The sequence below is a fragment of the Talaromyces stipitatus genome, genomic scaffold (assembly GCF_000003125.1).
Source record: "Talaromyces stipitatus ATCC 10500 scf_1105507295515 genomic scaffold, whole genome shotgun sequence".
Lineage (NCBI taxonomy): Eukaryota > Fungi > Ascomycota > Eurotiomycetes > Eurotiales > Trichocomaceae > Talaromyces > Talaromyces stipitatus.
Window position 1 is genome coordinate 2,977,604 of NW_002990118.1, and position 14,601 is coordinate 2,992,204.

A 14,601-nucleotide genomic window follows, 5' to 3' on the forward strand; every position below is an offset into this window, starting at 1 on the left:
CTCCTATTAGAACTAATGCCACTTCCTTGACTACGCAATGAGGAGAGCTCAATCCTTGGAGGTTTATATTCTTAGCAGGCACATGACATCATCAGTACAAGGTGAACACAGTTAAATTTGACCATGCAAGTCTCCGACGACGTCTGGGGTCAGGACGTCAACTTCAGTCAGTCCTAGTCCGCGACCTGCCGCCTGCTCCCAAGAGTCATCATGAAGTGGGAAATCACCCTCTAGGTTGGCTATTTGAAGAGGCTGAGAAAGCTCACCTTAAAAGCTATAATCCATCTGGCTCTTGGACAACAGTGCCTATCGGTAAGGCAAGAGGAAAGCAGATTCTTGATTATATGTGGGTATATGTCTATAAGTAGGATAAGAAAGGTCGTCTGGTCAAGTGCAAGGCACAACTCGTGGTAAGAGGCGATCAAGAAAAAAGGGATGATTCAAGAGACATGTACGCTGCTACTCTTGCTGCGAGATCCTTTAGGACATTTATAGCTATTACTGTGCGCTTCGATTTAGAACTTAAGTAATATGATGCTGTCAATGCCTTCATTAACGCTATACTAGATGAGGAGATATTTATGAGAATGGCTTCCGGATATCGCGAACCTAGAAAGATATGACTGAACAAGGCTCTTTATGGACTGCGCTGATCACCTCTTTTATAGTAAAAAGAGCTGACAAGCACACTTATCAAACTTAGATTTAAAACTATGCCTCACGAACCCTATTGCATGTTAAAATCTAGAATCATGCTATTCTTTTATATGGATAATATTGTTGTTGTATACAAGAAAAGCTGTTAACTAGGAGTTGACTCAATCTTAAAATAACTTTACGCTAAATACAATATATCTAGAGGAGAAGATTTGGAGTGGTTTCTAGGTATGAGAATCATATGGGATCGAAGCAATAAAGTGATCTGGCTTAGCCAAGCCACCTATATCGATAAAATCGCTAAGTTAGCTAACACTTAATAAACTGATGATACACCAATGTTCTAAGAGAAGTTACTTCTATACAAAAGAATAGCCACCTACAAGAGTCAACATCAATATTAGCACAAAGTTGGCTTGATTATGTATGTGGCTGTAAGCACTCGGCCTGACATCGCTTTTACCATCTCACAGCTTACGTGGTTCTTGTCAAATCCAGGTCCTAAACACCATAATGCTGCTGACAAAGTGTTATGCTATCTTGAATGCTATCATGCGTATGCTCTAAGGCTTGGAGGAGGCGGAGATTTCTTAGTATTAACAGATGCCTCCTTCGCAAATAATACACTTGACCACAAGCTTAAGCTCACCGATGAGAAAGCTGGCGCCCTCAAACTCAATCCATCTCTTACATTTTGAAGATTGTACAGCTTGAATCCGCTATCTGTGATATTGAGCACTGGTAGGCGCTTAAAACAAGCAGAGAAGGTTTTGTTGCGCAAATCCCACATCCTTTATCAAATGCAAAAGTTTAGACCCTGTATTGATGTTTTGAAACTGCTCCTCTTGAAGCATCCTGACAACAAAATGGCAAGGGAAGAATTAAATTGAGCTATAGTTCGCATTGCAGAGCAAGAAAATGGCAATTATCAGTTTGACAAGATGCTCATCCAAGCAACTGAAACTTGCTCACCATATCTGGACCACGCTACCTATGTCAGCCCTGTTTGTATCAAAGCGACCAGGTCTCATGGACGTGACTTGTTCACAACAAAGGAAGCTAAAGCTGGAGATTTTCTTTTACGCAAGAAAGCATTTGCATTCTCTTTCGTCACGCAAGAAGAATCTGTTGGCGACCTGGTGCTGATGATCAATTCTGAAACCAACGAGCAGACAATGCCCGGCCAGGCAGCGCTTCTGGAGACGTTGGTTCAAATGCTTCGACAAAGTTTTTCATTGGTTTTCTAAATGGCGGAGCTATATCATGGATCTTATCAACTAGTCGAGGCTTCCGAAGTCGACGGTTCTCCGGTGATTGATACGCAAGTACGCCCCGTATTATCATGATGATTGATATTAAAAAAGCCTTAAGATTTTCTCCTAGCTTGTATCATGGAACTCAAATATCCATCTTCTCCACGAACAATCAGTCAAGGCAGCTGAATTTGCAGTTAAGACTTTGCATTCGCTTGGTTTCGAGGTAAAAGGAAGCGACATTCCCCATGTACCTGGCACTGCTTTGACTGTGGACAAACGGGGGCTTATGGTGGAAGATGTGATTAATTTTTTGATGACTCTTTCACATGCGTATCATTTAGTCGCACGAAATCTTGTGCCTCAGGCATTGGCATTTGCAAAGATCGCTTACAAGATTTGCATTGGTGAGGACGAGACCTTTGCGAAGACCTATGAAGAGAATTCGTCTTGAACCACCTCATCGGAATAGTTCCCATAAGTTTGTCCCATGTCGTTTGTGTATTTTTGGCGTCGTCTATGTTCTATGTTCCATCAATCACCCCAGCTCAATTACTCCTCAACAACAGTCATAACTGTCCTTTATTTCTCTTACATATGGCTCCCTTATGTGGCTAGACTTAAGAGATCATATTGATAGATAATTTATTGATACGTGGTTGTCAAAGTAAACATCTAAGTCTTCAATAGACCTGGCAATATCCTTATCACATCAAGCGGTGTTATCCACAAGCAGAGGAGTCATTACTGCTACATCGTCATGCTTTACGAGATGTGGCAATATTTTCCAGCAATTACCTTTGAAAGAACAGAAGTGAACTTGGAAGTACTCAGATCCTTGCTGGACATACCATGCATTGGGGTAATTCAGAAAGATCGTGAGAGTAACTCAGTAATTTCCCCTGTCCATAAATCATTTAAAAGCTTTGATTAGGGTTGCAGCAGCCAACATCGAGAACCCACTGCATTCTTTATTGACACTACATGACGTTCTGGGATTCAATGTTTCGAAATAATTCAACTATATATCTTTAAGTTGCAAAGCTACCTCTTCTTACTCTTCACCGTGAGATAGCTTCTTTAAGGAATTGTCTGAGGAGTAACACCACTGAGCGAAAGAAATCTAAGCTTGTTTCTGTGACTCGTAGAAAAGCTGACGGAGTTTGCAGATGGAAACTTCATAGTCGTTCATCAAGTTACACACTTCGATGATGTACCTGATATGAAGTGTATATGCACATAGGTATGATGCTGACGTTTGAAAGAAGCCTCTCCCAATATATACGCACTAACCCCTACCTGGGCAGATCTTTACCAGCCTGCCTTAGCACTTTCATAAAGTTTGCATATACAGCATGCATTGGAGCACAGGAAGAGATACACTAGGCAATAGACACGTAACCGGAAAATTTCTCTACAGGGAATTGTCACATCTCAGTGTAAGACGGCAACCCTTCCATCCGTCTAAAGTCATCAATCAAGATATCGCGTCCTAGATGCCGCTTGAGCAATTCGTGTGTCGCATATCTCTCCGGAACGTTGCCCTGCGCATCGACAAATGATACATGCCGGTTGAAATCACTAATCCGTTGAAGTTCATTGGCATGTCGATGGTGATGAGGGCACCCGTCTACTCCAATCAAGAAGATGGTTACATGCGCCCAATCGAGACTAAGTAGATCCAACTCAAATTCATCCATGTCTATGGCTTCACCATCCAGGAGCAAAAGTAGTCTTAGCATGGGTGTTTCGGGACCCGCTTGCCATCCGTAGACAGGGTGGTAGGAGGCTGATTGAGAATGTTTCTGAAAGTGCAACTCTTTAACTTGTTGCCATCCAGCCATGACACGCGTTCCTCCGCCAAAAGTTATGCCGCGCCATACCTCATCATAGTTGCGCTGATTGATGGTCCCCAAGTAATTAGCTTCGTTAGCGAATGTGACGAGATCGTACCCATCCATATGATGTTGATCGCCGTGCGATAATGCCTCTGTGAAGCGGCGCATTACTGATCTGGCTACAACTACAAAGTCATTTAGTCACGGCTGATGTCTTCATATTAGTGAATGCTGCTCTTACCCTTGTTTTTCGGTTGACAGGATCTGACGTATTTAGTAATGAGATATTGATCATAAATCGGACGAACTGGGTCGAAATCCATGGACCCAGAGATATCCAAAAGAATCATGGTGTCATCTGTAGGTAGCTCGGGGCGATCAAATGGTTCAAAAGGGCCTGGCAAAACTTGATTGGAGTACTCTGTCGACGTATGCTGAAGGTTGCAAGTATCATCGGCAGAGGAATATACTGGTGGCGGTTCTACTGCTCGCGCCATCCTCTCTCTTGCCATTGTCATAACAGAGATGAGGTCCGGTTTCATCACATTTCCTGCATGGCCCTCGCGATGATTCAGCACCCAATATAATCGTTCTTCTGCCAAGTCCTCGAACCCCCTCCACCCCGGAGTAATGCCTCTCCATCCCGACGCCGCTTCTATCCTGAACTTAAGAGGATTTGATGATTGGATTGCCCAGTTCACAGGGATTGGCTCAAAGTACCCAGCTCTGAGTAGGTGCAGGTATTGAAGTGGAAACCTCGCTCGGAGATCAGCCACCTTCCTCAAAATACCTATTCTCTCCTGATATTCAATCACTATTTGTTTGCATTGATTATTTCCCCATCGTCTGAGTTCTTCTTTCAGGATCTCGTTTCTCAGGGTGTTCGACCTTTCATGCTCTTTTTCTTCTCTAGACCTGATACCAACTGCATTCCTGAAACTTGTGAGCTTAGACGTGGATCTCGGTCTTTTTCTAGCGCGTAACTCATGTCTTATTGATTTTGGGCTTTCAGAACCTTGCTTTCGTATTGATTCGCAGTCACTTTTTGATAGATCATGGTCATCAAGGGAGGTCTTTCTCGTGGCGGACAACAGTTCCCGTTGGTCCCATAAGCAGTGTTTAGGCTCGAGAGCATCGACATTTGCTTGCGCTGCTTCATTCAGCCTGCGGTTTAGCCGGTTTGTTTTACTAATGTACTGAGAATGATAGCTTGCTATAGGCATTCCTCGCGTAGTAAAAATTTGCTGTCGATTACCATACGGAGACCCGACTCCAAACTGGTATTCATTTGTACTGAAAAACATACCAGGAATACAATCGCTATAGAACTTTTCACCTGAAGAAGATTGACTGTTAGTATCATTTGCAAGCCTGTGTGGCAGGGTTATTAAGGTCATGATAATGTAATTTTAGAAGAACTTAACGTTTACCTGGATACATAACTGCCTTTGACCACCTCTCCTGCAGGGCCAATCGGCCCAATTTTCTTAATTTATACTGATGAATGGAACAGGCACACGGGTAATCCACTTCGTGTTCGGGCTCTATTTCACTGTTGTATATGCCATTCTCCAGCTGAACTTGCTGTAACAACTGAATCATATTTTGCTTCAAAGATATCTGTTAGCACGAATACCCTTAATTCATCAATTATTATGACACTGCGGACATATCTAACCTCATCTCTGGCCCTTAATCTGCTAGCTTCAATGAAAGCATTGGTGTGACGACCAGTAGTCAATCTACTCACATTCCGAGAGTCCAAAATCATTGCATAAGGTGGTGGATGACTCTCGGTATCATGGACAATTTCTTTGAAATTCATACCACTGCTCGCTCCGTGAGAGGTGTCAATACTATTGACAGTTGATTCTGCTACTTCTGTGGATAAGATTGATCGGCCACCAAGGAAGGATGAGATAAGGTCAAGAGATCTTGGAGAATCTCCGAGCAGGTTCTCTAGATGCCGAGCTGCTTCTGTATCGTCGAGGCTGTTTGTATATGTTATGATCTGTTCCAGCTCATCGTCACCCAATGGACGGAGATCACGTAGGGCCGATAAAACATGTTGATAGTTCATGTTATTGGATCTGGTGGTATGTATTGATATTTTTTGTGTTTGTCATCTAGATGTTGCCACGGATTTAAGAACTCCGTGCGAGAGGGGTAAGTTGATTAAGTATTGATGGGTACTCTACTAGGTGATCCTAAAGATGGGCATGTAATCCGCACGAAATGGTCACAACATCCATGCGACATACAAGAATGTAGTGAAGACTGTGAACCAAATACGTGGCCTCGAATTATCTTATAGGCGGGGCTGAGGCTATAATGCTAACAAAGAACTAAGAGGCTTAGCATATGATGCCCGCCAGGTATGTGGTATTTCTGTTTCCTTATCGCAAAAATAATAGGAGCCCCGTGATGTCTATTGGTGGGTTGAGAGCAATCAATCTATTTAGTCACTTGTGGCTGACACACTGACCCCAGTGGTGCATGGTATGATAGAGTCATAGGAGTACGTATACGCATTAATACCTTGAGTGTAGATACAAACGACCTCCCATCACTAGGTCTGCCAAGTAGTGGAACACCCAATGTGAATTCTTGATGATTCCCGCTAAACAGTAAGGACGAGCATTATGATGAAGTCGATGCACCCAGTGATCTTGGGTGGGATGGATGCACATACCCGGATGATGCTATCAAATTTACAGTATACCAGACAGAGCGTACGACTGCATATGTTTTCGAATTTGCCATCTAGTTGGAATCCGGGTCGGGAAAGAGTGGCCGTACGCTTGTGCACAGGTTCGGAGTTGACCGGAGTCGTGTAGGTTTCTTCATTAACATGCCCGACAACTGAACCATATAGACTGCTAGACCTTATAGTTGATGAGACTGCAATAATGCGATTTCGTGGTGGGCTACATCGGCAATGGAGATGTTGCTGGAAGGGAAAGGAGCAAACCAGAAACAAACAGTGCAAACATCTTATAACATTCAAGCCATGCGATTGGATGCATTCTTTTAGCCAATTAGCAGCCGATGCTTCCCGGCATGCAACGACAACGGCCGCATCGGGCCTAGCTAGCTCTGTTCGCTATCCATCCCCCCTCATCTACTCCTATTCTTTCCCTCTTCTTTGCTTCATCTTGAGCGAAAGCACCGTGTATCCATGGAGATACTGGAGACCCATCCTGGTAAAGAAGTTCGATATGGCGGAGCACAAACGACACTTCTGACGGAGGACTGGTCCTAATAGTCCAAGAGTAAATAGAAAAGAGCCAATTACATATCGAATGATGACTGTACTGAAACCACGAGGGCCTTGGCGTTTAATTGCAATTAGGAGTTTATTGAACCAAGTATTATCCCTAGCGGAGGACAAAGTGCGGACATCGCCATGACTGGACAAGGTAGTCAGATGTGCAAGGCAACTGCTACTGACCAGCGGTCAGAAACTGAGGAGCAACGCCAGTACGAAGAAGAGATCTTGGCTCACCAGCATTACGTACGACAGTCCGATGATTCGGAAGCAGAAGATGAAAAGCAATCACGGAAACATGGCTTTAGCGCCAAAATCCGCACCTTTTGGGATAAAAAGGTCAAGCCAGCGTTTCCTGAAGCGATCGCTGATATCAGTCTAGTCAAAGATGTGTTTACCACAGAATCACTGATTCATAAAGATATTCAGGACGCCACTCGCTACCCAGAAATCAACAAAGTAGCACATGTCAGGCAAGGGTTAGAGTTGGGACTTGAGGAAAAAGCATTCCTCGCGAAGAGGAAAATGCATGTCCGTGACCATTTTGCGAAATACATGGGTCTAGATCCGGAGCAAGTTCATCCAGATGACATTCCTGTCATTGGCTTTGGGGGCAGTGGCGGGGGCTATCGTGCCATGATCGGGTATATCGGCTATATGACGGAAATGAAAATGGCCGGACTCTGGGACTTGATAACATACGTGGCTGGAGTCAGCGGCACATGCTGGTCCATTGCTGCTTACTACACCTTTTCTGATGCTACTACCGAGCACATTATCGATCACTTCAAGAGCCGTCTTTCACCATATCATCCACTGTCCGATCCGGCTATACGCACTACCCTCACTGCTATCAACGGCCCTTATAACACATTAGGGCCCTTAATACTCAAGCAAATTAGTGGTCTGCATGTTGTTTTAATGGACTTGTATTCCGTATTCACCACGGGTTATTTATTTCTTCACCATAGTCAGGAATCGGAGGGCATCCGTTACAAGCCCAACGGCGATCGAGGCTGGTGGAAGTGGTCGGATGCTCACAAATGGCTGAATGATGGCCAGGAGCCATTGCCAATTATGACCGCTATCCGCCATGAAAGACCCTGGAAAGATTGGGTAGACAAGGAACATCCTTTCAAGGACGATAGTCCGTTATCACAAGAGCACGCAGAGACCGTGGATGCTTGGTATCAATGGTTCGAGATGACTCCCTACGAAATAGGCTGTGACGAACTCGAGTCCTGGGTGCCGACCTGGGGTTTTGGCCGGCCCTTTGACGAAGGCAAGTCTACCATGCAGCTACCTGAGCAGTCGTTAGCATTGTTACTGGGTCTTTGCACGAGCGCACCGGCGGGTCCGCTAGATGCATACCTTGCTACCATCAAGCGAAATCTCCCTTCAGGCTCACTAGGCAATGCTGTCCACGAGCTCGCTCTGAAGATTACACATATGTGGGGCAAACAGAGAACTAAGGTCTTTCAACAACACCATCCCTTACATGCCTGTAATGAACATAACTTCATGTTCCATATGACTCCGGTACCCAAAGGACAAGCTCGCCCACCTGGCATCGAAAACTCTCCTAGAGTACACCTTCTTGATTCTGGATTGGATAATAACTGTCCCACCTACGTATTACTTCGTCCAGAACGCGAGGTAGATATAATTATTCATATGGACGCATCTAGTGACGTTCATAAAGACGTGTTCCAGGAGCGAGTTGACCAGATCGGCAGTCGACGTGGTATACGATACACGAAGCGCACTTCAAATGTCGCGTCAGAAACATCATCAACACCAGTTCACTCCCGGGAGCACAAGGAGAAACGTTCGGATGATGCGTACGGGCAAATATACGATGGGAATCTCTTCTCACGCCCCGCTCACGTAATAGATTCGTACGGACATACTGTCACAAACCCGCCCGCTCCGATTTGCTACAAGGATAACACTATTATCTACATGCCTCTACTTGAAAACGAGGATGCAGCTCCTGGCTTTGATCCGTCGACAGCAAAATGGTCTGGCAGCTACAACCTTGTCTGGACCTGCGAGCAAGTGGAAACATTGATAAAGGTATCGGCAGCAAACTTCGTTAAGGCTCAGGCGAATATCAGGAAAGTCCTACTTGAGGTATATGAAAAGAAAAAGTCTACACGAGAAGCAACCCATCCATAGTTCTGCAGTGCGAAGATTTTCACCTGAGAAGATATGTCTTGACTAGGGTATTTCTTCATTTTCACTTAAAACACAGCTGTGGAAGCCTTCGCTGGAACATTAGTCCATAGATGCCCAAAAACTTGAACATAACAAGGACTTTTACGTACCTAGGTTGAATTTTCTAGGTATCCGAGGATGTATATATATATATTTGTATCTACCTATGTCCTATAGCGGCCAACCCGACAACCTTGGAATATTTATGTTAAGGGCTGACCCCAATATCGATAGTTAGGGCTACCCCCTCACAAATACTGCACCCGGACACGCTATTCTCTATTAGGAAACCACCTCTATCCGAACGTACCCTATCCGAACATGAAGCTATCCACAATTCCGTGCTTGAGCTAAGCGAGTTGGAACAGCCCCATTCACCCTTTGCATATAAGTTTGTATGTTGAGCGGAAGTTGTTTGTTCTCTTCCCTTCCTTCCTTTCCTCCTGTACGTACCTACTCGAGAATGAATCTATAGTAATTCATAAAGCGGGACTGGCCCGTAACAATTTATATCAGCCGCGGTCTCATGCCCACGCGGAAGCTTCCCTCTCCAAAAACCCAATCTACCGATTATGTAAAAAATAAAAAGACAAGCAAAGAGAGAAAAAAATAGCCTTTCCTCAAGATATAGATATGGCAAAAAGCTGGACGTTGCGCGAATCGAACACGCGATCTCCTCAATGCAAATGAGGCGCAATACCACTATGCCAAACGCCCGCCAAGAATGCCATCCTTTGATTGTCTCAGGAGACGGCAGACATTACTCATCATATGATTTTAACTATCAAGGGATTTATTATCGCCGCTCAACCTCGATGGTTGGTAAACGCTATCCATCCGAACCGTGGGCATTACCTTGGCTAGACAGGAAAATACCACACAGTGCGCACTACTATGAGCAGCTCATTACCCTCAGTCCGAAAACGTCGGCGTCCGGTGTTTTCTTGCACGGAATGCCGCCGAAGAAAAGTCCGATGTGATCGTGCTGTGCCATGTGGGCAGTGCACGGCGCAACAACAGGCCTCTCTCTGTGCGTACGAAGACAATAGCCGAGTCTCAGTATCAAATCGCGATTCTAGAAACATGTACATTGGTATGAAGCAAGATACGCGAGCTAAGGAGACGACCACGGAAGAAGCGCGCCATGTTAATAGTGTCTCGGAGATTGCGCAGTCAACTAACGGCACGAGGAGTTTCCAAGGCACTATATCGAAGACTAGGGTATACGGTAATGGACATTGGATGACTCTATTCGCAATGGTAAATGGGCACTATGTTGCATGCCAGCTCGACTGTGCTAACAAATATCACAAGGTAGAGGACCTTTCCATTCTGGAACCAGTCGGTGAGGTTTACGGCAAGGTGTTTCAACGCTCCAACTATGATCCCACAGACGACATTGCAAAAGCATTTAACAATTGTAAGCAGCTTGCTCGGGATCTCAAAAGACAACGTCCGAGCCGGAGACGTCTGCCTGCTGCTATTTATCTGTCCTTCCCCGACCCTCAAGTGATGGAAGAACTGATTCGACTGTATTTCAATATGTTTGAGTCCTGTTATCGTATAATCTATCAACCCTCTTTCATAATGGAATACAGGCGTTGTGTGAATCAGCTGGAGATTGCAGATAGCTCCTTTCTGCTGCAACTCATTCTCGTTATGACTGCGGCAGGCCGATTGCATGGCGATATCACTATTCGCAACGACATCGCCGCGAAGGCCCAAACCTGGATCCATATTGCTCAAACATGGATTTCTGCACCCCTGGAAAAAGATCGTCTCACTCTGAAGAGTATTCAAGTGCAATGTCTGCTACTTCTTTGCCGTCAAATATACCAAGTAGGGGCGGATCTCGTATGGATCTCTGCAGGCTCCCTCATAAGGATGGCTATGCACATGGGACTGCATCAGGATCCCAATAACCTGGAAGATATGAATGAACTGCAGAAGCAGATTCGGAGACGGCTGTGGTATACAATTTTAGAGATGAATGTGCAAGCAGCGTTGGATTCCGGGATGTCACCAATGATCCGGGATGCAGACTACAATACCCAACCACCGTCCGATGCTAGTGATAGCCATCTACTGCAAGTGGCGAAACAGCAGCAGCGGCCGCATCAAGAGGAAGGAGGAGAAGAAGAAACTGAAGCAGACGAACTTCACGAAGGTTCTACTCGGAGCTCCTTGCAGGCTATCCTAGTAAAATCCCTCCCCCTTAGGCTGGAAGTGACCAGGATCATAAACAGCTTACAGGAGGAACCTACATACGAGCATATCCTGACCATTGGAAATAAGTTAGCATTCGCCTGTGGCGAAGTCGTTGCTATGTTTGATCAAGCTGCCTCTACAATAGTTGACTTGCCTGCGAGGAGGTTTGCGCAGAGCTATTGTATCCATTTGATACGTCGTTTCCCTCTGTGTCTTCACTTTCGGTACGCCGTCAAATCTAGGAAGAACTTCCTTTATAGCCACTCGCAAAAGGTGTCTCTGGAAGCTGCACTCGACATAATTTCTCTCTTAGATGACCACGTTTATGGTCGTTTACTTCTTTCCGGTAGCGGCATGTTTCGCGACATCGTTACTCGAGTGGCAGTGCTTATTTTTCTAGAGCTGTGTCCAGACCCTGAAGCGGAAGTGTCCAATGCTGCCAAAAGAAGATACCGAGAACGACAGACTCTTCTTCTGCAAGATGCTCAACGCCTAGTACGATATGCTGAAGATAGAATTCGAGAGGGAGAAACTAGTGTGAAAACTTATGTGTTCCTTCGGCTAATGATGGCACAAGCTGAAGCACGTTTTAACGGCTCCTCCCTTACAGAATCCAATACAACAAAGGTGTTAAAACATGCGCTGGACAAATGTGAAAAGATGCTGAATGATCGATTGGCGGCAACGAAGATCAACGACCATGAGGCCGATTCCGGTCATTTTCTGGAAACGTGGACACTCAACGGAATGAGCGCTTCACATTCTGAATTTGAGATCGAAAATTTCAACGAAATTGACTTTGACTTTTTGAGTGAGCAGTTCCCTTCTCAATGGGTAGATCAGACATGGTTTTAGAGTCTACCGAGGTGAATAACTTATATATATCTTACAATTACTTGATAAGGCCTTCCACCTGGGCAATCGATAGACCTATATAGTGTAAAGAAAATGTTAAAAACCAGCAAGAAACGATATATTAAGTATATGGCTCATGCATTTCCGATTTTTTTTATAATTCTGTATTGATTTTTGAAATCTTTCCGAGATTTTGTTGAATTCCAATCATATATGATGTTCCAGAATCAAAGATCATGTAGTAGGAACTGCTTCATACAGGGTGGTATCCAATGTACTTGTGGAATAATTTAGGTGACTATTAGTGAATTATGGTAACAGCCGGAGGCACCGAGCATGAATTGCCATCATTCGAAATTAAATGCGACTTCAAATGCCAATCAGTAGTAGTACAAGGGGCAAACAAAACAGGAAACAGTGAGGAAAGGAGAAGAGTGGCGAGCATCGAACAGTCAACTGAGCAGTATCACATTCTCACTTTACTTTACTACTCCAGACGTTTCTCATCTACCATCTCCGGATACTCTGGAAGCTTCCATCCATTAGTATCTTCACGTAAGACCCAGCGAGCAAGAACGTCTAATCTCAACAACGAGGCAAACCAAAACAGTACATAGACCATGCCAACACCCCATTCAGACGAAGGAAGTGATTCCATGTACCGTGGATTATTTGTCAGACCCTTCTGGACTTGAGTCATCAAAGGTCTCAATTTGCGCTCGTAGCTGTTGAAAGCAGCGGTGATTGCATTGCTCTCGGTCCCTGCTTTTGACTGATTCCCATAGTGTCGCGCAATCTCACCAGCCAGAACATAAGCACCAGTCATGCCGCATGAGGTACCCATTCCAGTCATGACGGAAGGGCAATACGCTGCGTCTCCAACCAACGCAATACGGCCGGGTGACCAATGGTCAAGTACAATCACTCCAATTCGTTCACAATAAAAGTCGTCGGACGTTTCTAATGCCTTCAGGATCTCCTCTGACCGCCATCCAGTGCCATGGAACACTTCCTTGAATCCTTCTTTTTCTTTGATGATATCGCCTTTCTTGGAACTTTTGAGTCGCTCTGACGAGTCGGTGCTGCAGAATAGATATGCTTGGTATTTGTGGGGATCGTGTCGACGAGTCATAATGCCTCGGCTCTTTGTTGTCATGTACATAGTTGCATCGTAACCTTCATCTTTTCGAATATCTTCCTGGACGGTGAAATAACCCGCAAATGCTCCTAGTGTCTGGAATGGATCTGCTCTCAAGGTACCATCTGTAACTTCACTGTCGAGCATCATCTTCCGAGTGCGCGATCCTTGGCCATCTGCACCAATGACAATATCGAACCGTTCTTGGGCACCATTTGAGAATGTCACTTCGGCGAAATAGGTATTCTGTTCGATGGAGATTGCATGCATCCCAAATTTGTATGTGACATGGACCTTAGTGGCGTCGTAGAGCAGTCGGCATAAATCACCTCTCATAATCTCAAAATCGGTTGTCAAACTTTGCAATCCTTCACCAGATCTGTTTGCAGAGAAATAACCCCACGACCTGCCCTTCTTATCGACGAGCTTCATACCTTGCTCTTTGACAGTGGATCTTCGAAAAGTCTCCTCCAGCCCCATTTTTCTCAGGACCTGGATCCCGGGCCCACGAAGATCAAGTTGCAAGCCTGTGGCACGTAGGTCTGGAAAATGCTCAATCACTGTAATCTTGTGACCAATCTTCGAAAGCCAGAATGCGAGGGCATTTCCCGTGATGCCTGCACCACAAATCAAAATTTTTAGTGGCATCATTTGGTTTTTCAAATCTGATGTGGAGAGATACTTCGGACAAGTATAAGTGCATCAAGTTAAGAATCCGAATATCTCAGAATCCCGTATTTATGGCATTCTCGGTTTCATCACCGTATATGAAATGTACACTTCGGCCGAGTCCAAGACCATTTTTCGTTGATGAAGCTGGGTGGTTTCTACCGTCTGCTTTCTTTGAACCGATAGGGCCGACATGGCCGATATGCCCGTAGCAGACAAAGTACCTAGGGTTAGGGCTCGGAGCGCAGTTGACTTAGGACAAAAAGCTGTAACTCGTAGGTAATCGCATTGAAACTCATTGAATATGCCCGTTTAGATTATATCACGAGGTATATTTAATTTCGTGATGTAAGCAGCCCGTGAGAGTTTCCGATAATGGTACGGCAGCAATGTCAAAGGTGGTGAAACCGAATTGTAATCAACTGCCTGAGGCAACAATGAGCACAGCCCGGCTAAATCCTTGGATAATTGGCCACGAACGCTCACTCACTTTGACTC

At 44.9% G+C, this 14,601-nt stretch overlaps 7 protein-coding genes and 1 non-coding gene across 8 annotated transcripts, besides 1 other annotated feature; 4 read left to right on the forward strand and 4 right to left on the reverse strand.

Moving 5' to 3' along the window:
- The first annotated feature begins 197 nt into the window (after positions 1 to 197).
- Positions 198 to 1,295: a mobile genetic element.
- On the forward strand, positions 1,171 to 1,355 carry TSTA_051470 (uncharacterized protein; the record flags this gene model as incomplete). The annotated part of the gene is made up of 2 exons (XM_002485619.1): positions 1,171 to 1,213; positions 1,261 to 1,355. 2 exons carry the CDS (start codon positions 1,171 to 1,173, stop codon positions 1,353 to 1,355), a joined length of 138 nt encoding a protein of 45 aa, XP_002485664.1.
- A 243-nt stretch (positions 1,356 to 1,598) lies between these two features.
- On the forward strand, positions 1,599 to 2,364 carry TSTA_051480 (uncharacterized protein; the record flags this gene model as incomplete). Its single annotated transcript, XM_002485620.1, has 3 exons — positions 1,599 to 1,884; positions 1,939 to 1,982; positions 2,041 to 2,364. 3 exons carry the CDS (start codon positions 1,599 to 1,601, stop codon positions 2,362 to 2,364), a joined length of 654 nt encoding a protein of 217 aa, XP_002485665.1.
- Positions 2,365 to 3,337: 973 nt separating this feature from the next.
- On the reverse strand, positions 3,338 to 4,260 carry TSTA_051490 (uncharacterized protein; the record flags this gene model as incomplete). Its single annotated transcript, XM_002485621.1, has 2 exons — positions 3,338 to 3,927; positions 3,990 to 4,260. 2 exons carry the CDS (start codon positions 4,258 to 4,260, stop codon positions 3,338 to 3,340), a joined length of 861 nt encoding a protein of 286 aa, XP_002485666.1.
- Positions 4,261 to 4,961: 701 nt separating this feature from the next.
- On the reverse strand, positions 4,962 to 5,828 carry TSTA_051500 (uncharacterized protein; the record flags this gene model as incomplete). The annotated part of the gene is made up of 3 exons (XM_002485622.1): positions 4,962 to 5,041; positions 5,179 to 5,356; positions 5,385 to 5,828. 3 exons carry the CDS (start codon positions 5,826 to 5,828, stop codon positions 4,962 to 4,964), a joined length of 702 nt encoding a protein of 233 aa, XP_002485667.1.
- Positions 5,829 to 7,154: 1,326 nt separating this feature from the next.
- Positions 7,155 to 9,194, forward strand: TSTA_051510 (cytosolic phospholipase A2, putative; the record flags this gene model as incomplete). Its single annotated transcript, XM_002485623.1, has 2 exons — positions 7,155 to 7,167; positions 7,210 to 9,194. The coding sequence occupies 2 exons, from the start codon at positions 7,155 to 7,157 to the stop codon at positions 9,192 to 9,194; spliced, it is 1,998 nt and encodes a 665-aa protein (XP_002485668.1).
- Positions 9,195 to 9,878: 684 nt separating this feature from the next.
- TSTA_051520 lies at positions 9,879 to 9,950 on the reverse strand. Its single transcript has one exon. It is a non-coding gene; the product is annotated as a tRNA-Ala (tRNA).
- A 366-nt stretch (positions 9,951 to 10,316) lies between these two features.
- TSTA_051530 (C6 transcription factor, putative) lies at positions 10,317 to 12,299 on the forward strand (the record flags this gene model as incomplete). Its single annotated transcript, XM_002485624.1, has 2 exons — positions 10,317 to 10,493; positions 10,548 to 12,299. The coding sequence occupies 2 exons, from the start codon at positions 10,317 to 10,319 to the stop codon at positions 12,294 to 12,296; spliced, it is 1,926 nt and encodes a 641-aa protein (XP_002485669.1). The 3' UTR covers positions 12,297 to 12,299.
- Positions 12,300 to 12,783: 484 nt separating this feature from the next.
- TSTA_051540 (FAD-binding monooxygenase, putative) lies at positions 12,784 to 14,298 on the reverse strand (the record flags this gene model as incomplete). The annotated part of the gene is made up of 2 exons (XM_002485625.1): positions 12,784 to 14,115; positions 14,215 to 14,298. The coding sequence occupies 2 exons, from the start codon at positions 14,296 to 14,298 to the stop codon at positions 12,784 to 12,786; spliced, it is 1,416 nt and encodes a 471-aa protein (XP_002485670.1).
- Between the last annotated feature and the right edge of the window lie 303 nt (positions 14,299 to 14,601).